Below are 22,104 nucleotides of genomic sequence, written 5' to 3'. Positions count from 1 at the left end.
CAAAGTGAGTGCTCCTTTAAAGGGTTGAGTAGAAGCTGCAAGGCTTCCTATGACTTGACCTTGGAAATCTCACAATTTCTCTTTTACTACAGTCTGTTGGTCAAGCAAGTCACTAAGGCCAGCTCAGATCAGAAGAATTAGACTCCACCTTTTAATCATTTTTTTCCTTTCCAGTAGCAAAAAAAATACGAAACCCTCTTTATTCTACCACACAACATTATCCTAGGGACCTAGGCAAGCGATTCATGGGGTCGCAAAGAGTCGGACACGACTGAGCGACTGAACTGAACTGAACTGAAGGCAAGCAAAGTCCCTGGACCTCAGAGGGTCCTACACTTTGGAGTGCTAGTTCTAATTTTTTCTAAGTCTTCCTTAAGTGACTGGGATCATTCTAATCTGCTTGTCTAGGATTGTGTCTTACTTGTCTTCCATACCCCCCACCCCCTGCCCCAATATCTGTGCCTGGTAACAAAAGGTAATCATTAAGAAATAAATATTAGAATAAATGGGAAAGTATTAAGGAAAGAATGTACATGGGTGGACAGTCTCTTAGGACACAAAACTGGGTGGGATCCAGGATACAGGAAAACAGAACCATCAACTTGCCAAAGGAAGAGGAACATCTCCTCCCTTGGGAGGAACTGTAGATAAGTCTGGGAGGATGGAAACGGAGTAGGTCTACGTGGTGTCCGAATCCTTCAAGTGTCCAAATCCTTCAAGTACTAGCTCAAATGTCGCCTCCTACATTGTCTTTCCTGAATCTCCCATTGGAGCCGACTCTAACTCGCTTGATGTCTCTAGACCGTCTACCCTTAGACGTTTATTTGTGCACACATCTTATTTCCTTTCCTATACCGAGACCTCTTTGAGGACAAGAAGAACCGGTTTGCTCCACACCATATGTGATACACAGTAACCGCTCGTTTACTCTGGGTTTTATTAGATGAATGTGGTGGGGGGCGGGGGAGGCGAGACAGGCGATAGTTGGGAGGCGAGACAGGAGATGCTTGCACCAGACTCCAGCGAAGAGAGAAATCTCCAGACCCACAAATAAACAGTTTAACAAGAAGCCAAGCAGTCCCAGCCTTTCTCCAACAAAGAAAAGCTGTGGTCCGCTGACCTACAACCTTGCTCTGAGGACCCCACGCCGATACACTGCGACTGCCCTTACCAATGCCTGACTCAATGCTGCAGACAGCCTCTTGCCAAAACCTATACTTCCTCGTCCCTCATCTGAGTCAGCACCTCTGATTACACTTAGCTTTCTTCAGGCCTCTTTATTCGTTCCCCTTCTCCTTTCTCGCAGGCTCCACCAGGATGGCGCGCGTTGGGACAGCCCTAGCGGGCAGGGGAGGAGGGTCCTGCGACCGGAAGCCGGAAGCCGGAAGGGGGGCTGTGAGGACGTGTTCGGTGGAAGCCGGAGCGGGACCCGGCGGGGCCGGCAACATGGAGCCGCTGTACCAGCAGACGCACAAGTGAGGGACGCGTCGGGCATGGGCTGGGACGAGGCCAGGCTAGGCGAGCCCTAGTCCCCTGGGCTGGGGCCTCGGTCCTCTGCCAGAATGGAGGCCTAGTCCTTCCGTCCGGGCGCTGCTGTGGGGACCAGCTCGGAAGGGCTCAGTCTTTGGCCGTGATGCCTAGGTCTCCGGCGGCCGGAGGGTCCGACCTGGTGCCCGGCGACACTGGGCCGAATGCCTTCCGGGATCTCCGAGGCCGTGACTAGCTGCTGGGTAGACTAGGTGAAGGGAAAGTCTTATATTGTCCAGCTCCAGCCAACTCTGTGGTCCGGATTGCTAGAACCGGTGGGGACTGAGGGCCCCAACACATAGGCGGTTACTGTTTAGTTGGAGAGCCAGGGTGTTCGAAAAAAAGGTCTAACATGGGGCACCATGAGATGGAAGGTAAATGAGCATTACCAACAGGATCTCCTTAAGCAATTTAGGAGGATCCATCACTGGGCTAAAGTCGTCAGAAAACGTTTAATTAATGACTCACAGCTCCTAAATTATATCAGTCCTTAGTCTTGATTGGCCCAAACCTTATTGCTGCTACGCTGTGATTTTTATTTTCTCTTTTATCCTGATTTCGGTTTACACTAAAAGACCATATTTTTCTGATAAAAGAAATTGCTCAGAATATCTGGTTCCAGGTTACCTTTAAAGAGGTGAATTTTGGTTTAGCTTCTCGTAAAATTCCTTGGTAGTGTTCATTATTCATACTGCTCTGCGTTTTTGGAGCTTGCCGAAATATGTAATTGAATAGAGAAATAAGATCATACCTATCCTGTTTGGGGGGAAAATTTTTTATGAGTTATCTTTTATTATGGTCAAACATAAATAACATGAAGTTTACCTTTTTAAAGCTAACTAACCATTTGATTTTTAATTAAGTTTCCAGTATCATGTAATTTACTATTTAAAACGATAATCATTTCTAAGCGTACAGCTCAGCAGCATTAAGTACAGTCATAGTGTTGTGTAACCATCGTTATCTATTTCCTGAACTTTTTCATTATCCCAAACAGAAACTCATGTACCCATTAAGCAGTACTCCCCCAATTCTCCCCAGGTCCCTGGTAACCTGTTCTGCTTTCTGTTTCTGAATTTTCCTATTCTAGATATCTCGTATGAGTAGAATAATATATTTGTCCTTCTGTGTCTGCCTTATTTCACTTAGCATAAGGTTTCCAAGGTTCATCTGTGTCATAGCATCTATCTATTGTTCCTTTTATGGCTGTATAATATTCCTTTGCAGAGTTTTACACACACACAATGTTTTGTTATCCATTCCTCTACTGATTGGCACTTGGATGGTTTCCACCTTTTGACTATTGTAAATAATACTGCTGAGAACACTGGTGTACAAATGTCTGTATGAGTCTCTGTTTTCAGATTTTTTTGGAATATATCCATACTTACACCTGTCCTATTCTGATACCTTTCAACTTACAGTGTAGTTTTGTGCTGATGAAAATTCATAAAATCGCACCACCAAGGCCTGGGAAAGAAAGAAAATGGGAACCCACCTCTCTAATGAATTCACAATAAAAGAAATCCTTTAGAGCACTAGAATAAGAGGAAGATGATCCTCTTGTTTAATTTTCCAATTTTGTGTTTCATTTATTTTTCATTAAGTTACTGTTTCATTTTCTACTTCTTTTTACTTTATTGATCCAGCATTTGGTTTGGGCAGGTGAAAATGTAGAGCTTACTTTGTAATAGTATTGAAATGACAGAATTATCTTACGCTATTATATGAACCCTATTCTCATATAAAAATTATAGGAAGGACAGACAAGGGACTTTAAAAGCTGGATCTGTGAGTCAGTTGGAAAAGAAATGAAGCAGGAAATTAGGCCCATGTTACTAAGAAAGGGCAGATCTTTGACAATAACCAGGCTCAGTGGACTAAGTAGTGCTTTGAAATTGATCTCATCTACAGTCTCATCTGGTTAGCTAATTTGGTTAAAGGATATTCCTAAGGAGGTTGCAACCCAGCTTATATTTAAGAGTAATTTTATTCACAGAGTCTCATGCTGCTTGTTACTGGTGCAGCAGGTAGCTGATCACAGAGTAAACTCGGAAGCTCAGTTATATGTAAACTCAGAGGAGGAATTCTAAACGGTGTCCCGAACAAGATTTGTGGAACATAGATGAACTCCTTACCTATGCAGGCCTCCAACGACCTACCCTTAAACTCTATAGACCCTTAGACTCTATAGCAGAGCTCACCAACTTTTCCTGTCAAGAACCAGGTAGTAAATATTTTAGGTCTTACAGGCCATGTGGTCTCTATGGCAGCTATTCAGCTGTGCTGTTATTAGTGGACAAGCAGCCTTTAGGCAATGTGTAAACAAATGGATGTGATTGTATTCCAGTAAAACTTTATTTACAAAAACAGACAAGGGACAAGATTTGACCAGCCATTGCTAGGCCGCCTACTATGTAGTCATTCGTTTATTCAGTGAATATTGATTGAGCACCTGCTATGTGTTAGGCACTGTTCCCAGTGCAGACAGTACAGCCCTGCCCTCAGGAAATTGACTTTGTTCTGCACTGCAGTATATTCATCATCATCATTACTATGATTATTATTGGTGCAGTATGTTCTGATCTGCCTCCTTTCCCCTCAAGGACTGAAACAGGACTGAGGATTCTGGTTCTAGACCTCATCACCTTGTTTTCCTCTCCTGTAAAATAAAAGTTTGGGGCTGATTAAACGGTAAGTCTCCTTCCAGTTCCATAACACTGGTGATTGAGTGTCTTAAAAAGGAAACAGAATCCTGTGCGTATCTGCAGTTAAATTTTGGAGTTGCGGAAATTAATGATTGCAGCTGAACTGATACAGCAGTAACTGAGCATATTAATTTTACTGGAACTTTGAACCCAGTTTGTGGTTATCTCTTGCTGTGTCCCTGAAAGTACATTGGAATTATATCAGCATTTTAAAGTTGCATATCTTGAAAATTCCTGAACATTGGGGGGGAAAACAGATGAAAAGCAGGTTAAACATTTTACACTTAAATAATACTGTTAGGGTGAACTTTATAGAGGAGCTAATAGCCAGGCTTCTATTTTTGAGATCCCAGTGCTTGTAAAGGTGCCCATATTTGTCCAGGATCATTCAGTGCCCTGGACCTTACTATCACTAGAGATTCTGATTCAATAGGTTTGGAGCACAAGAAGCTCTATTTTTAACAAGCTCTCCAGGTGATTTTGATGAACAGCTGGGTTTAAAGACTGTTAGCCTTATCTCAAGACCAGTTTTTCCTTTTTTTTTGATTTTGCCTTCTGATGAGAGACTAAATATAGTGAAGGCAAAGTGGGTGAGGTGAAAGTGCCCAGATGGTTCTGCTACTTTTAAATAAAGCAAGCAAAGTAAAAACAACAGACTTCCCTATGGTGCTGTGTGGGTTACTGCAGCAGTTTCATATTGCCTTTGGATCTATGACCCCTTAAATAATTATGATTATCAGTGCCCCATTTTAGAGTTGAGGACACTAAGGCAGCAAGGAATTAAATGAACTTGTTCAGTGCCCCTCAGCTACCGCATAGTGGAACTCGAACTCCAACTCAGATCTTTTAACTCTAAAACCCTGTTTCCTGCTTGAGTTAGGCAGAAGCAGTATGTGTGCAAAGTGGGTGTATATGATGGGGGTCGGGTAGTTACCTGGACTTAAATTTTTTTTTTTAATTTGGTTGTGCCGGGTCTTAGTTGTGGCACGTGGGCTCCTCGATATTCGTTGCTGCATGTAAACTCTTAGTTGTGGCATATGAACTCTTAGTTGTGGCGTGTGGGATCTAGTTCCCTGGCCAGGGATCGAACTCCAGCCTCTTGCATTGGGGAGCGTGGCATCTTAGCCACTGGACTATCAGGAAAGTCCCTCCATGGACTTTTAAAAAGCAATTCTGTTTTCAAATTCTTCCTAGTGACCTCCCTGGTGGTCCAGTGGTTTAGTCTGCCTTGCAATCCAGGGGATGTGGGTTCGATCTCTGGTCGGGGAACTAAGATGCCACATGCTGTGGAGCACCTGAGCCCACACTGCATAACTGGAAGGTCTGTGAGCCCATGCAACCAAGACTGGACGCAGCCAAATAAATAAGTAAGCTTTATTTTAAAAAAATTCTTCCTAGATCTTCTACAGACATTTTTTTTAAAAACTCAGCAGCATTGACACTTGTTTATTTGCTACTGGGTCTCTGCTTGGTTATGTTTTCACCCATGCCCACCATGAACCCCACAAAAGTCAGGACTAGGACTTCTGATTTCTAGTGTCCACATTCCCATGTCAGATTTGCATACCAACTGTTCCTTATTGCTTCAAATGTGTTGTCTGAATTCCCAGTTCCATGTAAAACACATTTGCCACTTTGCATATAGTAGTTCTCGCAATGCCATTCATCCTTGCTCTGTTGTTTTCATTTATTTCTTCTGGCCTGGCATATGGAGATTGGTATCACTTTATTGGCTCTTATCTTTTCTAGTTCATGTAAAGCAAAAAGAGATTGGTTGGGAAAAGTCAGGTTTTGCTGCAATTTAATATCCATTTTTGCTTAGAAAACAGTAAAAACCAGCTGATGAGTGGTTATAGGGTTTCGTGGGTATTGATATCATCTCTTCTGCTGCTGTTGTGGAATTTAAGAATTGAAAGTGACTGGCAAGATCTTCCATTTCAATTCACTTTGGTCAGGAAGACCCTTAATAAAGCCCAAAACAGTTCATGTGCTCTGTGTGTAAACATGCCAGAGCCCTTTTTTCCCCTCTTCTTCGACAGTTTGTTCTCAGTTTTTCCTTCTGTGTTCAGCTGACATCTGTCATCTTGAAATTTGTACCCTTTGGTTCTGGGGCTCCCTTAAGGGGGCTTCCCCAGTGGCTCAGTGGTAAAGAATCTGCCTGCACTGCAGGAGACGTGAGTTCAATCCCTGGGTAGAAAGATCCCATGGAGGAGGGCATGGTAACCCACTCCAGTATTCTTGCCTGGGAAATCTCACGGACAGGGAAGCATGGCAGGCTATAGTCCATTGGATCGCAGAGAGTTCGACGCGATTAAAGCAACTGAGCATGCATGCACACACTCCCTTAAGGAGCAGCAACAGGGAACAAGCCCACTCCTCTTCCTGTCATCTCTAGATACTTGAAGAGCCCCAGCTGCCCCATTTTAATTTAGTTGCTTTTTTCCTTTCCTTTCTTAAAGGATCATTATCACTAGCTCTTTTGGCTTTCCTCTTTGCAACTTGACTTCTAAACTTGCCCAGTCATCTTGCTCATCTCCCATTGGGGGAAATCTTGACTTGGTAGGGTTTCTTTAGCAAGTGACCCAAATCTGGATGCCATTCTGTGTTGTGCATTTGACTTTTTAAAAAAAATCTTAAAACGCTTTTTATCCCCAACAAATTTTATTTTATTCAGTTCAGTTCAGTTGCTCAGTCGTGTCTGACTCTGCGACCCCATGAACCACAGCACACCAGGCCTCGCTGTCCATCTCCAACTCCCGGAGTTTACTCAAGCTCATGTCCATTGAGGTGGTGATGCCATCCAACCATCTCATCCTCTGTCGTCCCCTTCTCCTCCTGCCCTCAATCTTTCCCAGCATCAGGGTCTTTTCAAATGAGCCAGCTCTTTGCATCAGGTAGCCAAAGTATTGGAGTTTCAGCTTCAACATCAATCCTTCCAATGAACACCCAGGACTGATCTCCTTTAGGATGAACTGGTTGGATCTCCTTGCAGTCCAAGGGACTCTCAAGAGTCTTCTCCAACACCACAGTCTAAATGAAAAACATTCGTATTTGCTTTGTGGTTCAATATCCTAACCAGTCACTGGAGCGCAGAATTTTATGCAAATTTCATAATCATAAGCTGATTTTTTAAAAAATACCAGAACAGAATATGGAGCCAAAGGCAGGCCTGTGATACAACCTGGACATCTTCCCCAGGACCCCTTGGGAACCGTTGTTATGCTTGCCAGAGGTCCCTCATCCTTAAAGTTTAAAATATTTGTCAATCACATGGGAGAAATGTGATGTTATTACTTTATTGAAAGTACATTTTCCTGATTACTGGAAGAGTGTTTCTTCATATATTTTTTTGTCCATTTGGATTTCCTTTTCTCTCAGTTGCCCTTTGCCCATTTTAAAAATTGTTTTGACTTTTCTTATTGATATGTAGTAGTTCTTATACATTCAAACATATTCCTTTGTTATCTGCTGCAGGTGGCTTCCAGTCTCTGCCTTTTTTTTGTTCCAGATGTGCCTTTGGTGTAAAAAGGTTTTGGTTTTGTTTTTTACTGTGGTCAAATCTATCAGTCTTTTCTTTTGTGATTTGTGGGGTTTGGGGGTAGTTTTGGTTTTTGTCTTGTTCAAGAAATCCTTACTTAACCTGAAGTCATAATATGCACGCCTTGAGTTTATCTTTGTGTATTACACAAGGTGTCTTTTTTTTCACATGGTTAATGATCTGAGCCATCAGCATTTGTTGCAGTCCGTTCCTTTCCCACTTCCATTAGAAATTTGCCTCACTGCCCACGTCCAGGCCTTCAGGAAAGTCCTCGTTCTCTTTTCCATCAGCACTGCCATTCAGTGCTCTCTGGCTGTGTTCGTCATTTCCCTGATCCAGGTGTCAGTTTCTTCAAGTTGCTGTCCTACATCTGCCTCCATATCTCCATGTGTCTCCATTCTAAAGCACCTGGACTTACCTTCCTGAAGTAGCGACCTCGTCCCTCAGACTCTAGGAGTGATTTCTGGTTGCCTGTCAGAACCTTGGGTCTTGCCCAGGAACCTCTGAGGGTCTGCCCTTGCTTCTGGAGCCATGGGTCATGTTTCGAGACCACAGTGAAGCCCTGGAAAAGACTCGAGGCAAGTTCAAACCAAATATGGGCTCCTGGCTTGCTTTGGTAAATTTGGGGTCATAGTTTGTGGTGCTCACGGTGGAGGATGGTTGCTGACATTTCTTCAAGGCCTGGAGATGATAGAAGAGCTCACACCTCCCCTCCTGTGACTCTCTGTGAAAAGACCAGAAGCCCCAGGATTTATCACAGAGGACTGCTTGGAAGGGCTCAGAGGGTGACTTTGGCCATGCCCTAGGAAGCCATCGGGAAGTGCCCTGGGCCTGGTGTCAGGATTGGCCAGAGTCCCCGGTACAGAGCTGTGTTTCCATAATTGCCTCCTATTGCCAAGGAAAGAGGTTCACCAAACAGGAGATCCCTGTCTCTCTGGGCCTTCCTCTGATGGCTCCCTCCCACTAATCCGCCTCCTCCCCTTCTTCCCTCTGACCCCAGCTCTCAGGCATGCCAGCCTCTGGTCACCCATGTGACCGGACTGGCAGGCCTTGTTGCACGTCATTTTGTCCACATTTTCCTTTACCAAATCACATTTCGAATTCCCTTTGCCCACAGAGCTGCCCCCAGCTCAGTCTTCTGTTTTCTTTGCCTTTACTTAGCACTGGTGCTCACTCAGATCTTTCTTTTTGTTTACGCTTGTGTGTGTGAGTGTTCTCTTAAATCTTCTTGGGACTTTTCGCGTCTATCTGGCCTGTCGTTCCTAATTATACTGTTTCTCAAGGACAAGAATTCTATCTCTCTTGCCCTTTGACTCTCTCTAGTACAGAGCAGTACTCAGCACATTGGGTCAAAGAACAGAGAGTGGGATTGGCCGGGTCCACATCGAGGTTTATCACTTGGTGTGTGACCTTGAACAAGTTACATAACCTTTCTGGGCTTCAGTTGTCTTATTTACAAAAAGAGGGTGATAATAGTCCTTTCTTCATAGGGTTTTTGACCTTGCAGAACGTCTCAGATGCAGTGAGCGCTCACTAAATGCCGCCTGTCTGCCTTGTTATTAATATTTAACGTTAAAATATTAGAAACCGTGCCAAGACATGTGACCTGAAGTGCCACATACAAATTTCACAGTTCAGCGACACTGTCCATTTAGATCAGTTCTACGTTGGCATTAGAAAAATTGTCTTTCCTGACCGAAGTACTGTTGATTACGCGCGTCTCACTCATTTCCTCCCTCTCCCTTTGATAGGCATGTCCATGAAATCCAGTCTCACATGGGACGCCTGGAGACGGCAGACAAGCAGTCTCTGCACTGTGAGTAATTAACTACGGAGACCAGAGTCCTGTCTCTGATGACACGCTGCTAATGGGCTGGGTTTCCTGACTGTGTTTCTGCCTCAGGGGCTGAAGGAGTCAGCGTGGAATGAGTTCTGTTGGGAGAGTGGACAGAAAAACCCTATGGCAAAGTCACTGGTTTCCCTGACCGTGCCCTCTGGAATCCCACAAGTCTTATCCCCCATTACCCCTCCACTCAACCTGACAGGGCCCGATGGGAATGGGAGTACTTGCCTCCATCTGTCTTAATCTAATTACCCTGTCCGTAGAGGAATGTGGTCCATAAAGATTCAGAGATGTTTAACTGGAACTGGGCGTTTCTTCTTGAGCTGAGAATTCTGCAGCTTTCCAGGAGGATTATTCAGAAACGAAGGGCAGTGTTAATTAGTTCAGTTCCCACACCATGATTTCTTTTGAGAAGAGTGCTGCTATTTGTGTTTTAGTTTCTTTTCTGTTATGAGAAAAGGTCCTGAAACTTCCCTGGTGGTCCCTTGGTTAAGACGCCATGTTTCCACCACAGGGGGGTACTGGTTCGACCCCTGTTCAGGGAACTAAGATCCCACCTGCCGATGTGGCGTGGCCAAAAGAAAAAGAAAAGGTGCTTTTTCTGAGTCCGTCACACAGACCCTGCTGGTCCCCCTCCCACCACTGACGCTGTCTCCTCCTGTCACTCCTTGGCTGGCGCTGGGCCCATTCTCCTGTCTTCTCAGGTCTGCTTTCTGCTCCCAAGCACCTCTTCTCTCGGTCCTGTGCCCCGCCTTGTTCTAAGCTGTGTTTGTTAGCTCTGGGCTCCCCTAAGAAGGTGACACCTCTGTCTCTACTGTCATTTCCTTATGGACACGAGGCAGTCTGGATGCCTTTTTCTGTGCAGTTTAGCCTCTGACCGTCGACTTTGTTTGGCTTTCTGGCAGTCTCATTGGTACATGAGTAGACATGGAAAAGAGGTCATTTTGACTGTTTAGCAAAGGAGCTAAGGAAAATGACTGTATTTATCATGTTGTTACCTCTGTGGATTCCTTCCTGGGCCTTCCCTGTTGGTATTTTGTCTGTTCTGGTGACTCCAGCCTCAGCCTACCTATTCTTAAGGGAATGCTTCTCTTTGTTTCACATACTAATCTTTCCCTGTGCGCTTTTTTTTTTAACCTCATTATTTTCTGTAGAGGGTTCATTTGGCAGTCTTTTTACTAGATATTTATAACCCATATCTGAGAATAATCTCAAAGGAAAAGAGGCCTCATTCTATATCATAAAATACTACATTTTGCTGAAAATATTTATTTGGACAATCTTTTTTTGTTTGTTTGTTTTGGACAATCTTTGAATGTTCATTTTATTTTCAAAGGCAGGAAATTTATTATCTTTTTTCCATTTATTTTTATTCGTTGGAGGCTAATTACTTTATAGTATTATAGTGGTTTTTGCCATACATTGACATGAATCAGCCGTGGATTTACATGTGTTCCCCATCCCGATCCCCCCTCCCAGGAAATTTATTTCTATAGATTTATCTTTAGGTTTTTTTTTTAAATAGCACTGTTATGGCATTAACACCTATATATATGCATATATACATATATATATGCGTATATATATAAAAACATTTAGAAAGTCACTTAGTATAATTTGAATTTCTTTCTGTTCTCATCAGTGCATTTTTCTTCTTTTGCAGTACATATTTTTGAGTTTATTGGATATAGAGAAAAGACATGTTTGATTTACCATTCTAATCTAAGTTCACTATCTCTTTTCCAGTAACTATTCTTTTTTCTCTTTTGTGCAGTAGTAGAAAATGAAATCCAAGCAAGCATAGACCAGATATTCAGCCAACTAGAGCGTCTGGAGATTCTGTCCAGCAAGGAGCCCCCCCACAAAAGACAGAATGCCAAACTGTGAGTGCTCTGACCCTGCCAGGCCTTGTTCCCAGAGAGGTCATTAAATATTCTGAAAATCCATTTACACCTTGAAAAACTAAGACTATGCAAAGATAAAGTCCCGTAAAGACCACAATTCTATTTGCGTGATTCTCCCTCAGAATCAAAAGCCTGTGTTGTACACCACAGGGAATATAGCCAATATTTTATAGTAACTGTAAATGGATTATAACCTTTAAAACTTGTGAATCACCATATTGTATACCTGTAACTTATGTAATATTGTACATCACCTCTACTTCAGTTAAAAAAAAAAGGAATAAAAAGCCTGTGAGGTTAGTGGCTCAGAAGCCTGGTGTCTCCTTTCCTTGTTGGTATCATTTTGAAATTTTGCCCCCAGTACTGTTTTTCTGACCAGACCCATGGCCACTTGAAACCTAATGCCACCAGGGAGTGTGACTCTGTTTTTTGATTCCCACTTCATTCTTGGGTTGAATTATCTTGCTCTTAATCACTCCAGTCAGTGTATTTGTAATGAAAAACTGATGTAATGTTTGATACACCCCCATGAAATTAAAGCGAAACCACTCTTACCACCTCCACCCCAGCCTCTGTTTTCAAAACGTTTATGAAACTTCATTGATGCTCTACTCCACAGATGCCTTGGGCTTCTTCCAGGAGAGCAATATAATCCCTAGAAGGTCAGGAAGAGGTCATCGAACCTGCTTCCCATCACCTGTTCCCTGTCATGCATCCAGAATCAGAGACCAGCAGATAGTTAAGGAAAGCTGCTGGAATCTCATTTGCTACCATCCTGCTCTAATTACAGGCTCCCTTTTTACTTTCAATATCATTGATCAAATCAGATCATTTGGGGTGAGGGGTGGATAGCATGGAGGGGTACAGGGGGAGTAAGGAATTGTCTTCTTCCCTGAAGACGAAGTCCAGCTGCCGCCAGTTGTGCTCCTCGGGACTCCTGGAATTTAATCTCTCTGTCAATTCCAGCCGTGTCGACCAGTTAAAGTACGACGTCCAGCACCTGCAGACTGCTCTTCGAAACTTCCAGCACCGGCGGTATGCACGCGAGCAGCAGGAGAGACAGCGAGAGGAGCTTCTGTCTCGCACCTTCACCACGAACGTAAGCCCGGCGCCTGGGCGGGATCGTCAGGGACTGGGCGGCTGGTCAGAGCTGGAGCTCAGGACTCTGACAGGAGCCCTCTGCGGGGTACTGAAGCAGACGGATGAGACGGGAGGAGAGCAACTGGAAGTGATGGCCGACTGCGTTACAGAGACTAGACCTAGACACCACTTGCATCTCTTTTTCTGTCACAAAAACCCTCAGAGGAAGTAGTTAATTTGAGGGAACAGGCAGAGGTGAAAGTTACCTGGTTTGCCTGGTGGATGCAGAGAAGTGGACTTTCCCATGGTGGAAACATTTTCCTGATCAGATCAAAAAGGATGACTTAGACTATTTGTAGCGAGGGCAGCGTTTCAAAGCTGCCTTCAGGCAGTTACCTCTGTGTGTGTGTGTGCATGCGCATGCGTGCAGTTCCAGTGTTGGATGTGTTAAAATGTTTTTGCATGTGTGTGCGTGTGTGCATGCATGCAGTTCCAGTGTTTAATGCGTTAAAATGCTTTTGCCTCTAGTCTGAGCAGCAGTCTAGGAGGGATTTGTTCACAGGTATTTCGTTTTAAAGGGACTACTTGACTTGAGCCCGTTTGAAAGTCGCCTGTTGGTTTGCACATTTGATTTCCTGGGACACCATGTCCCTGTCCTTTGGTCTCAATGGGGTCATTTCTCACACGTGGCTGTAGAACATTACTGGCTTTTCCTGTGTCCTGCGTAATGTATTCCACCAAATAAGGTGGGGCTCAGGGGCTTTTTGTTTGGTTTTTTGTTTTCTTACAGAGGTTCATTTTCTAAAGTAGGCTTACGCTTTCTAAGCCCAGCCTCAGAATTCAAATCAGTTCCCACTTTGCAGATGTTGAACCCTCTTTGCTGTGTCCACATGTGCAGTAAATTTTCCCCAGGTGCTTCAGAATATGCCTACATAGTTTGGCTTCTCTGAGGTAAGCAGTCAAGTAGTAATGATTAGCAATTCAAGAGGTCAACGAACATGTGTTGGTCGGTAAGCAGAGCCTCTTTTCAAAAGAGTAGGGAGCTATATGACACTCTTAAGGTGTTGTGTGGGCTTTTGGTAGCTGTGGCGTTGGTTATAGGGCTTTTTTAGGCCAGGGCTGATGGCTCCGAATTATTTTACATCTTACCAGCCTAGTGTGATGCTGTGCGTACAGTGGGCCCTTAATAAAAATTATCTGGCTGAATGAACTTCCTGGTCTTTTTATGATCATGAGCTATAGTACATTTTTCTGAGAGATAACAGCCCATCAGCTGTACCCAAACACTGGGATCTTCACCCATCAAACATCAGCTTGTGCAGGATGCTATTTAAGGTGCTGAAAGTAAAGTGTGTTTAAACTAAAAACCTTGACTCCTACCCCTGAGAAACTCCCATGTTAGCAGCGGGGCGGGGGGCAGGATTGAAAATATATACCTGAAAAAAGATTGTGAACTTGAGCAGCAGAGAAAAGGTGGTTTAACTTCTTCATGATGACAGAAAGTGGTAGAAGTGGTCCTGCTTGGCAGAAGGGTTTGTGACGGTCAGGGAACTGGAAAGAGGACAGGGCAGTGACTGGTTATGCCGTGCGTCCGTGTCCTTCCCACTGCAGGGTGAAGGTGGAGCGCTGGGATCGGTTTTGATGTTTCTCCCTACGGGACAGTTAAGGGGGCGGGCTCTGCACCCAGCACGGGGATTTGTGTGGACGTCTCACTGGTGGGGTCTTACACAAGTCATTCCACCTCTCTGGGCTTCTGTTTCTTCATCTAAAACAAGGATAATACCATAACTACAGCATAAGGGCCTGAGTGAGCTTAAAGTGAAGAGTTTGCAAAGTGGAAAGCATTGATCAGTATTAGTTCTTTCCTTCCTTGATTTTTTTACAGACTTTTCTTCCCTGCTTAGGTGGATAGTCCCGTTGTGAACACTGTTGGGCCTTTAATAGAAACCAGTCTCTGCTCTCTGTAGTCAGTCTGTCTAATCGGAGGGAGGAATAAACCATAATGAAATAGCCAAAAGACAAAAGCAAACCTTCCCCACTGCACCAAGGGGAAGCCAGGTAAAGGAACATTTGGAAGAAGTTAGGTTAGTAAGGAATTAAAGACAACCTTTAGGAGAAACCCAGCGAGAATAGTGTTTCCAGGACTTCCCTGGGGGTCCAGTGGTTAAGACTTCGCCTTCCAGTGCAGCGGAAGTGAGTTTGAGCCCTCTTTGGGGAGCTAAGATCCCGCATGCCCCGCAGCCAAAAAACCAAAGCATGAAACAGAAGCAATATTGTAACAAATTCAATAAAAGACTTTAAAAATGGTCCACACCAAAAAGCAAAATAAAAAAATTTTTCCTGAGTTGGGGGAGTGATGCGGAGGAGGCAGGGATGAGCAGACTTGTGTGGTGGAACCCACTTGGAGACTGAGAAGTCTGAGAATTGCACTTCCTCTGAGTGGACAGAGGCCGCCCCAGATCTCCGCTTTGCTTTTTAGTCTTCATCAGGTTCCTTTGATTCTTGCACCATTTCCTCTGGCAGTTCTTCTGGCTTGACCTTGACCAAGAGACAGAGTGGTCAGTTGAGGTGGGGACACCAGGAGCTGAGCAGCAGCAAAGTTAATCAAGTGCCTGCGTTTCTTTCACAGGACTCTGACACCACCATACCAATGGATGAATCACTGCAGTTTAACTCCTCCCTCCAGAAAATTCACCACGGCATGGATGACCTCATTGGAGGCGGGCACAGTATTCTGGCGGGACTGAGGGCCCAGAGACTGACCTTGAAGGTGGGGGCCCTTTTGGGGGGACAGGGAGAAGGCCTTGTGTTTTGACTTTAGGCAGCAATGTGAGACCTGCGTTTAACTTTTGGTCACGTAGCCCTGAACTGTGATGCTGTGATGGTGAGACAGAGCCTTTGAGTTTGGGATCCTTTTTGCTGGAAGTGGATTATTATGAGTCCAAAAGTAGCCAAATTCCCTTTGCCAATAGGTATTTATTGTGTTTACAGTGAACCATAATGTGGCATCTCTCAGTATCCAGGTGTTTTTCTATTTCCTGGACTGAACAGAAAGTGACTGCCCCTGTGAGAGGAAGCAGTAATGGGCCAAGAAATTATGTGATAGAATTTGCTCTCGGAAGAAGGAAGACACGGCTTTACTTGGCGTCTCACTCACTCCTGGGTGTGTTCCGTGTGGCCCCTGTGGTGGGCAGTCATAGAGCCAAGACCTCTGTCCTGCAGCAGCTGAAGCCCCCCGAGGGAGGGTCTTAGGGCTGCCAGGGTTGATTGACAGTGGCTTCTGGAGCTCAGGCTAGTGACCCCCGGTGACTCTGCTGCATTCTGTCTTTAGTAACAGGTATTCCTAGAAACCCTGCCCCATTGGCTGAGACTCAGACCCCTAGGGAGTGGTTTACAGAAACATTACACAGTCTCTGATGTCAGTCATGATGTTTCAGCCTCAGCCCTTTTCCTGTATCAACCCTGATGGATAATGGGGTGTGAACTGTGCCTGTTATCAGGGTGTGGTCCCTTGTGCGCGGAGCCCTCCCAGCCCCTGAGCTGTGAGAAGCAGTCACTCGGAAGTGTGAGCTTTATCTTAGTTTTTGTTGGACCGTGTTGAGCCTGTCAGCTCTGCAGGACTTCAGTATGTTTCTGAGCATCGCCTACCACCTTTACCTGGGAGGAGGTCAGGCAGGCCTCGAGTGACACTTATCTTGCTGATGGCTGCAGCGCTTCCGACAGTCTGGAAGCGTGGTCTCACAGCTCCGTGGGCGCCCCGTTCAGGACAGCCACCTGCAGTCCTCTGAACTGATGTGTGTGTGTGTGGTTGCTCAGTCGTGTCTGACTCTTTGTGACCCCATGAACTGTAGCCCACCTCCTCTGTTCACAGTTTTTTTTTCAGGCAAGAATACCGGGGTGGGTTGTCATTTCCTTATTTCCTCCTCCAGGGGATCTTCCCGACCCAGGGATCAAACCCGCATCTCCTCTGTCTCCTGTATTGCAGGCGGATTCTTTACCCGCTGTGCCATCAGGGAACCCCAGTCTAAACTAATACATAAGGGTTAATCCTCCCTTTCTTTAGAAAGCTGCTGGCTTCCTCCCCATATCTCAGAAAAACAGTCAAACTCTTTATAGGATGAGACTCATAGTGTCAACACTTAATGTCAACCCGGTAGGGCTCAGAGCTTATTGTTAAAGCAAATGTCAGCTTCCTACTGAAGTCTGGTGTCACTGAAGAGCCCGTGCAACTTCTGCCCTAACACTGTCCCCAGAGATAAAGTGCTGGGAAGCCTGGTGGGTGGGCAGTCAGGGGTTGGAGTGTGAGGTTTGTCATCCGTTTCCTCTGCACATCTACTGTACTGATTCCTTCTACCTGCCCCACTTCTGTCAGGCAAGCTTCTGCCTAAACCATTTGAAAAGAACATAGGAGGAGGTGTGAAGGAGCTGGGCCTTGATTTGGGGAAATTTGTGGTAGAAAATTAGTAGTGTTTTTGAAATGTATGTTAACTTTCCAGTGATTTTTGAATTTGATATTTGAATTTCGTAGAGTGATGGAATAATCTCTTCTTTCATAGCTGAGCAGAGTCTTGAGTGAGAGTCTAATGCTGATCATCACTGCTGTGTGAAAACATGTCTCTGATCTCCTCTGGCAGAGATGACATTTGACCTGAGAGACTTTCCTCTCAGTTGCCTGTTACTGTGTTCACTTAAGAAGTAGATGCAGGACCTTAGGTTAGATGCCTCCATACAAATACAGTGGATGACGTGTAAGTAAGTTGAGATCCTCCCAGCATCTATCTGTTACTTCATATAAAACTGAATATGCTTAAGAATGAAAATTAGATAGCAGGGAGGAAGGGCGGCCTGGGTGGTATGGATTGTTGGTTTAGGAATAAAATACTCTTTTGCTTTGGGTGGTGGGCGGTGACATTTATATGTGGGGCTTTAGGTCGTCGTGGTGGTGTCTGGCAGCTGTGTTTCTCTGGTTCCGTCTTGCCTGCCTCTGACCCTCTCATGAACGTGGGTGTAGGCTCTGCTCAGCAGAATTCCTGAGGTGTCTACTCCACAGCGAGCACAGACTGATGGCAGGCATTTTAGAGCCAGGGTGCAGAGAAGTTTCTTTGATATTGCCTTTTATTTTTTAATGTGAAAAGTGAAAGTGTTAGTCGCTCAGTCTTGTCCGACTCTTTGCAACCCCATGGACTGTAGTTCACCAAGCTTCTCTGTCCATGGACGAGAATACTGGAGTGGGTTGCCATTCCCTTCTCCAGAGCATCTTCCCGGCCCTGGAATCAAACCCGGGTCTCCGTATTGCAGGCCAATTCTTTACCATCTGAGCCACCAGGGAAGCCCATTTTTTCCTTTTAAATATAAAATATTCTAATTTAGAACTTCTTTATGGAGGTATGATGTGGATACAGTGAGGTGTACAGATCTTAACTTGTACAGGTCATGGAGTTTTGACAAATGCCTACATACACCTTTGTAACTCTTCCTGCTGTCAAGACATAGACCGTTTTCATCACCCCTGAAAAAACCTCTGTGCCCTCCCCAGGTTAAGTCTGCTCCTGCCCACCCCCCGCCCCAGGCAGCCACTCTTCTTGTTTCATCATAAATTAGTTTTGACTGTTACTGAGCTTAATGTAGACGTCCACATTACTCGTGTGTGTGTGCCTCCTTCCTCTCAGGGGTGTTCACGCCCTTTCATGTCATTACATGGTCATCGGGTCCTTTTTATTGTGCAGCAATATCTCATCGTGCACAGAACATACTCTGTTAATCCATCCTCCTGTTGATATGCACCTGTATTATTTCCGGTTTGGGAATATTCTGTTTTCTTCTAGAAGCTTATAGTTTTAGCTTGTATGTTTAACTTTATGATGAAATTTTTGTGTATAATATGAAGCAGTGGTCATTTTTTAACACATGCTCTTGTGCATAATACATACGGACATATACATATGAAGTAAAGTGTTAGTCGCTCATTCGTGCCCGACTCTTTGCAACCCCATGGACTGCAGCCCATCAGGCTCCTCTGTCCATGGGATTTTCCAGGCGAAGATACTGGGGTGGGTTGCCATTTCCTTCTCCAGGGGATCTTCCCGACCCAGGGATTGAACCTGGGTCTTCTGCACTGCAGGCAGATTCTGTACTGACTGAGCCACACGGGAAGCCCACATTTGTGTATATGTGTGTATATATGCTCTGTGCACAAGAGGCTCGTTATCCAACCATTTGTTCCAGCATGTTTGTGGAAAAGACTTTCCTGTCCCCCTTGCTTTGCTCTGCGACCTTGATTGAAGGAGCCTGATCTACGTCTGGTTGCTGCTGCTTGTATGCTTTAGGCATGACCGAGAGACTGTTGGTCCATCGCACCTCATGCTGACGTTCACCCACCCTTGGCACAAGGAGGTGATCACGGTTTTTCGTTCTCCTCTTGTCTGCCCCAGGGGACCCAGAAGAAGATCCTTGACATCGCCACCATGCTCGGCCTGTCCAACACGGTGATGCGGCTCATCGAGAAGCGGGCCTTCCAGGACAAGTACTTCATGATCGCTGGGATGCTGCTCACCTGTGTGGTCATGTTCCTCGTGGTGCAGTACCTGACCTGAGCCAGCCAGGCCCTGCGGCTGAACGCCGGTCCCAGGGCGTGAGAGTGTGCGTGAGTGTGTGTGCGCGAACGAGGGGGGGCCCAGGGGCTGCCCTCTGAAATGTGTGTGCCCGTCTTAACTGTGAAGACCCCTCGGAAGTAATTGTGACCTGTGACCTGGCGGGAATTTCAGACCTCTGTTTCTTGTGACATCTTGCGGAACCCTCATGCTGCTGAGATGCGCGGTGCTTAGGAAATGAAGTACCTACCTGTTCTCTTGCTCACACTCGCTCTCACTGGGGGAAGGAAGTGAAGCCAGGGTGAGGGAGGAGGAGGAAAAGGGGAGGAAGAGAGTGGCCCTGGCGATTTTGTCCTCGTAGCTGATACGCGCCTGGGAAGCTATTCAAGCTTGCAGACAAGACTCCAGGCTCTGTCATCCTCCAGCCTTTCTGACTCCGTGTAGTTAGTCTGGAACAGAAGCAGGCAGGAGGGAGAAAGGGGCCTTCTTTTTCTGCACTCACTATAGTAGGTGGATTCATACGCTGTTGTTACTAGCCACTGTGCCCACCCCACCCCAAAATGATCTGCAGATGGCTGACTGCTAATACTTGTCATCCTTACCTGGAAGCCGCCACCTAGAGGGAACAGAGGCATGAGCACTGTTGCTGACAGCAAGTAAGATTTCCAGATCGCAGTTGCTGGGTGTTTCTCCTTTATAAAGTAGGGCCACTGTTACTCCCTGGTCTGTCTTGAAACTGAAGACCCTAGTCACCGATTTGTTTTCAGCAGTCAGTAAACAGTTGACACTTAAGACTGGAGCCTGGGCCTTTGCCCCTTAGAAAGTAGCTGTGAGCAGAGGTTAGTGATTGGTCTGTTACAGTCTCATCTCAAGTTTTAGCATCTCTAATAATAGACTGTTTTCCCTTTCCTGAAATATATTAGCAGCTGCCAGTTAAGCCCCCATTCTGTCCAGCCAGTGAGGGCAGATGCTACCCTAGGGATGCCCCTGGTGTGTATGTCCTTGTAAGACTCTTTTCAGGGACCAGCACTTTTTTTCCTTCTCTGACCAACCCTGGATTAAGGCTGTACCAATACCCAACATGTTGCGAAATTTATTGTAAAGCCAATCTGTTCAAAGAGAGTAATCAGTGAAAGTACCAGAAAGACCTGGTTAGCATATTTTTTCATCTATCACAGGCCCTCCCAGCCATAGGCCCAGTAGGGCAAGACAGAAATAACACTCAGAATTTCCCAGAGGAACTATGAACCCTGTCGGTATCAACCCCGCCTTTGAACATCTTGCCCTGGCCACTTCCTGTCTTGGTTGCTTGTCATTTGGACTGTCTTCTGTCACCTCCCCCTTCCCTATGTGTTCCTGTCCACCTCCCTTTTTTACCCTCCCCCTCTGTCTGTAGCAGTATTGTCTTTTCAGGTACATCTGTGGCATAGAGCCCCTTTGGGGAAAAGTTTCTTAATTGTCACAGATTTTTAAGTGAGTTTTCCAGGTACTGATTTCACACTTTTGGTTGGATCTCCATTGCTCTTGCTCGTCTGGGCTAAACAGGGGCCCTGGGTTTCTGAGGAAAGGGGACTCTGATCCCTTCATAAAAAGTTGAGGGCCCTACCAGAGTGAAGACTGGCCTGGTGGCTAGACAGAGGGGGAATGCATCTTCTGACCTACCTATGACTTGGGGAGGCCCAGTTTGAAATATCCCTCACACCAGCACCCCTGTCATCCCAGGGACCCAGCACAGGCTTCTTGTCAGTCCACAAAATGGGTTTTTAAACTGCACAGACTCGGCTGAGCCTGGGCACCCGAGGATCCTGCCAGGCAGTGCACTTTGGAAGATGTGCAGGGAGCAGCTGAGCCATTTGTACTTGAACTCAGAGGAGGCAGAAACTCCCCCACCCTGCCTCTGGTGGCTGACGTGACATCTGTTTGCAATGTACACTGGTGTATTTCCACGCTCGGCCTTCACAAGTGATCGCTGGCCTCGATGAACCAGAAGTAAGGTCTGCACCTTCAGTGCTGTTCTTCCTGCTTTGTAATAAAAATGGAGGAGACAGTTGTGGGTCTTCACCACCTGCGGGGTGAGGAACAGCAGCCGCCGGATGTCATAAGGTCCTGGGGCGCTGAGACCTCGTGTCCTCCTGGGCTTGGCTTTCAGTCATCTGGGAGAAACACTTGCGCCTAATTGGGTGCTCTGTCTCCACAGTCCTGAGAGTACAGGGAAGGGTCCCAGAGCAGGGAAGGAGCGCCCTCTAGTGGAGATGGGGTGAATTCTTAACATAAGCTCTAGCAGCAGCCTCTGGGATCTTGTAAAGAATTTTGGTGTTCCTGTTGTGGTTTAGGAGAGGTGGGTTGTCCAGAAACTTGGAAATATCTTCATTCCGTGGATGTTTACTCCAGGTGTGATCATCTTAAGAAAAGCCAAACTCCAAGACCAAGTAAGTAGGAGAGTCTTGATTTTATAGAAGGCTTCACTGCTGGGTTTTCTCTTAAGATCTTCGCCCTGATGCGTTTAAATGGGTTTGACTTGCAAATTTGGCTTTACGCTCCTTGTTTTTGAAACACCTCAATTGAATAAAGTTGCCATTTATTTTATTTAGAAAATGACATTTTGTAAAGGAGTTTGACATTCATCTTTATAACTAATGACCCCTTTTTTCTCTCAAGCCAGAGATTCTGAAACTGTTCTGAGACCAGGTTTGGGGTTGGTTGCTTTAGCAGCAGCTGGGAAACTTTTTAAAAATTACAGATTACTCTGGCCTACCTTGGATCTTCTGAATTAGAATATTTTTATATCTCTAAAGTTATTCTGATGAGTGTCTTAAAAGCTTTTCTCTTAGTAAGACTAGAGCATTTGAAAACTTGCTGAACTAAGCATATATGAATGAAAAGCAAACTTACCAGTTTCAAAATAAAGTCTTAG

General features: G+C 45.4%; 1 protein-coding gene across 3 annotated transcripts; it reads left to right on the top strand.

Annotated features, from left to right (window-relative positions):
* The first annotated feature begins 1,353 nt into the window (after positions 1-1,353).
* GOSR2 (golgi SNAP receptor complex member 2) lies at positions 1,354-21,788 on the top strand. Of its 3 annotated transcripts, XM_043904904.1 has the most exons (7): positions 1,443-1,475; positions 4,134-4,221; positions 9,525-9,589; positions 11,391-11,499; positions 12,487-12,619; positions 15,230-15,370; positions 19,032-21,788. In XM_043904904.1, exons 3-7 carry the CDS (start codon positions 9,550-9,552, stop codon positions 19,191-19,193), a joined length of 585 nt encoding a protein of 194 aa, XP_043760839.1. In that variant the 5' UTR covers positions 1,443-1,475; positions 4,134-4,221; positions 9,525-9,549; the 3' UTR covers positions 19,194-21,788. The 3 variants fall into 3 exon arrangements, with proteins under 3 accessions (XP_043760837.1, XP_043760840.1, XP_043760839.1); XM_043904902.1 differs by lacking the exon at positions 4,134-4,221 and having other exon boundaries at positions 1,354-1,475; XM_043904905.1 differs by lacking the exons at positions 4,134-4,221; positions 15,230-15,370 and having other exon boundaries at positions 1,354-1,475.
* Positions 21,789-22,104: the final 316 nt, after the last annotated feature.

This window comes from Cervus elaphus, chromosome 5 (assembly GCF_910594005.1).
Source record: "Cervus elaphus chromosome 5, mCerEla1.1, whole genome shotgun sequence".
NCBI classification, from domain to species: domain Eukaryota; kingdom Metazoa; phylum Chordata; class Mammalia; order Artiodactyla; family Cervidae; genus Cervus; species Cervus elaphus.
Note: the sequence above shows the minus strand (reverse complement) of the source record. Positions and strands in the feature narration are given on the sequence as shown.

Excerpts from the sequence above, each read along its gene's own strand:
- GOSR2 (XM_043904902.1), top strand. The coding sequence starts at position 1,447 with ATGGAGCCGCTGTACCAGCAGACGCACAA. Across the intron at positions 1,476-9,524 it reads CTGTACCAGCAGACGCACAA|GCATGTCCATGAAATCCAGT; the intron begins GTGAGGGACGCG and ends TCCCTTTGATAG. Across the intron at positions 15,371-19,031 it reads CCCAGAGACTGACCTTGAAG|GGGACCCAGAAGAAGATCCT; the intron begins GTGGGGGCCCTT and ends TGTCTGCCCCAG.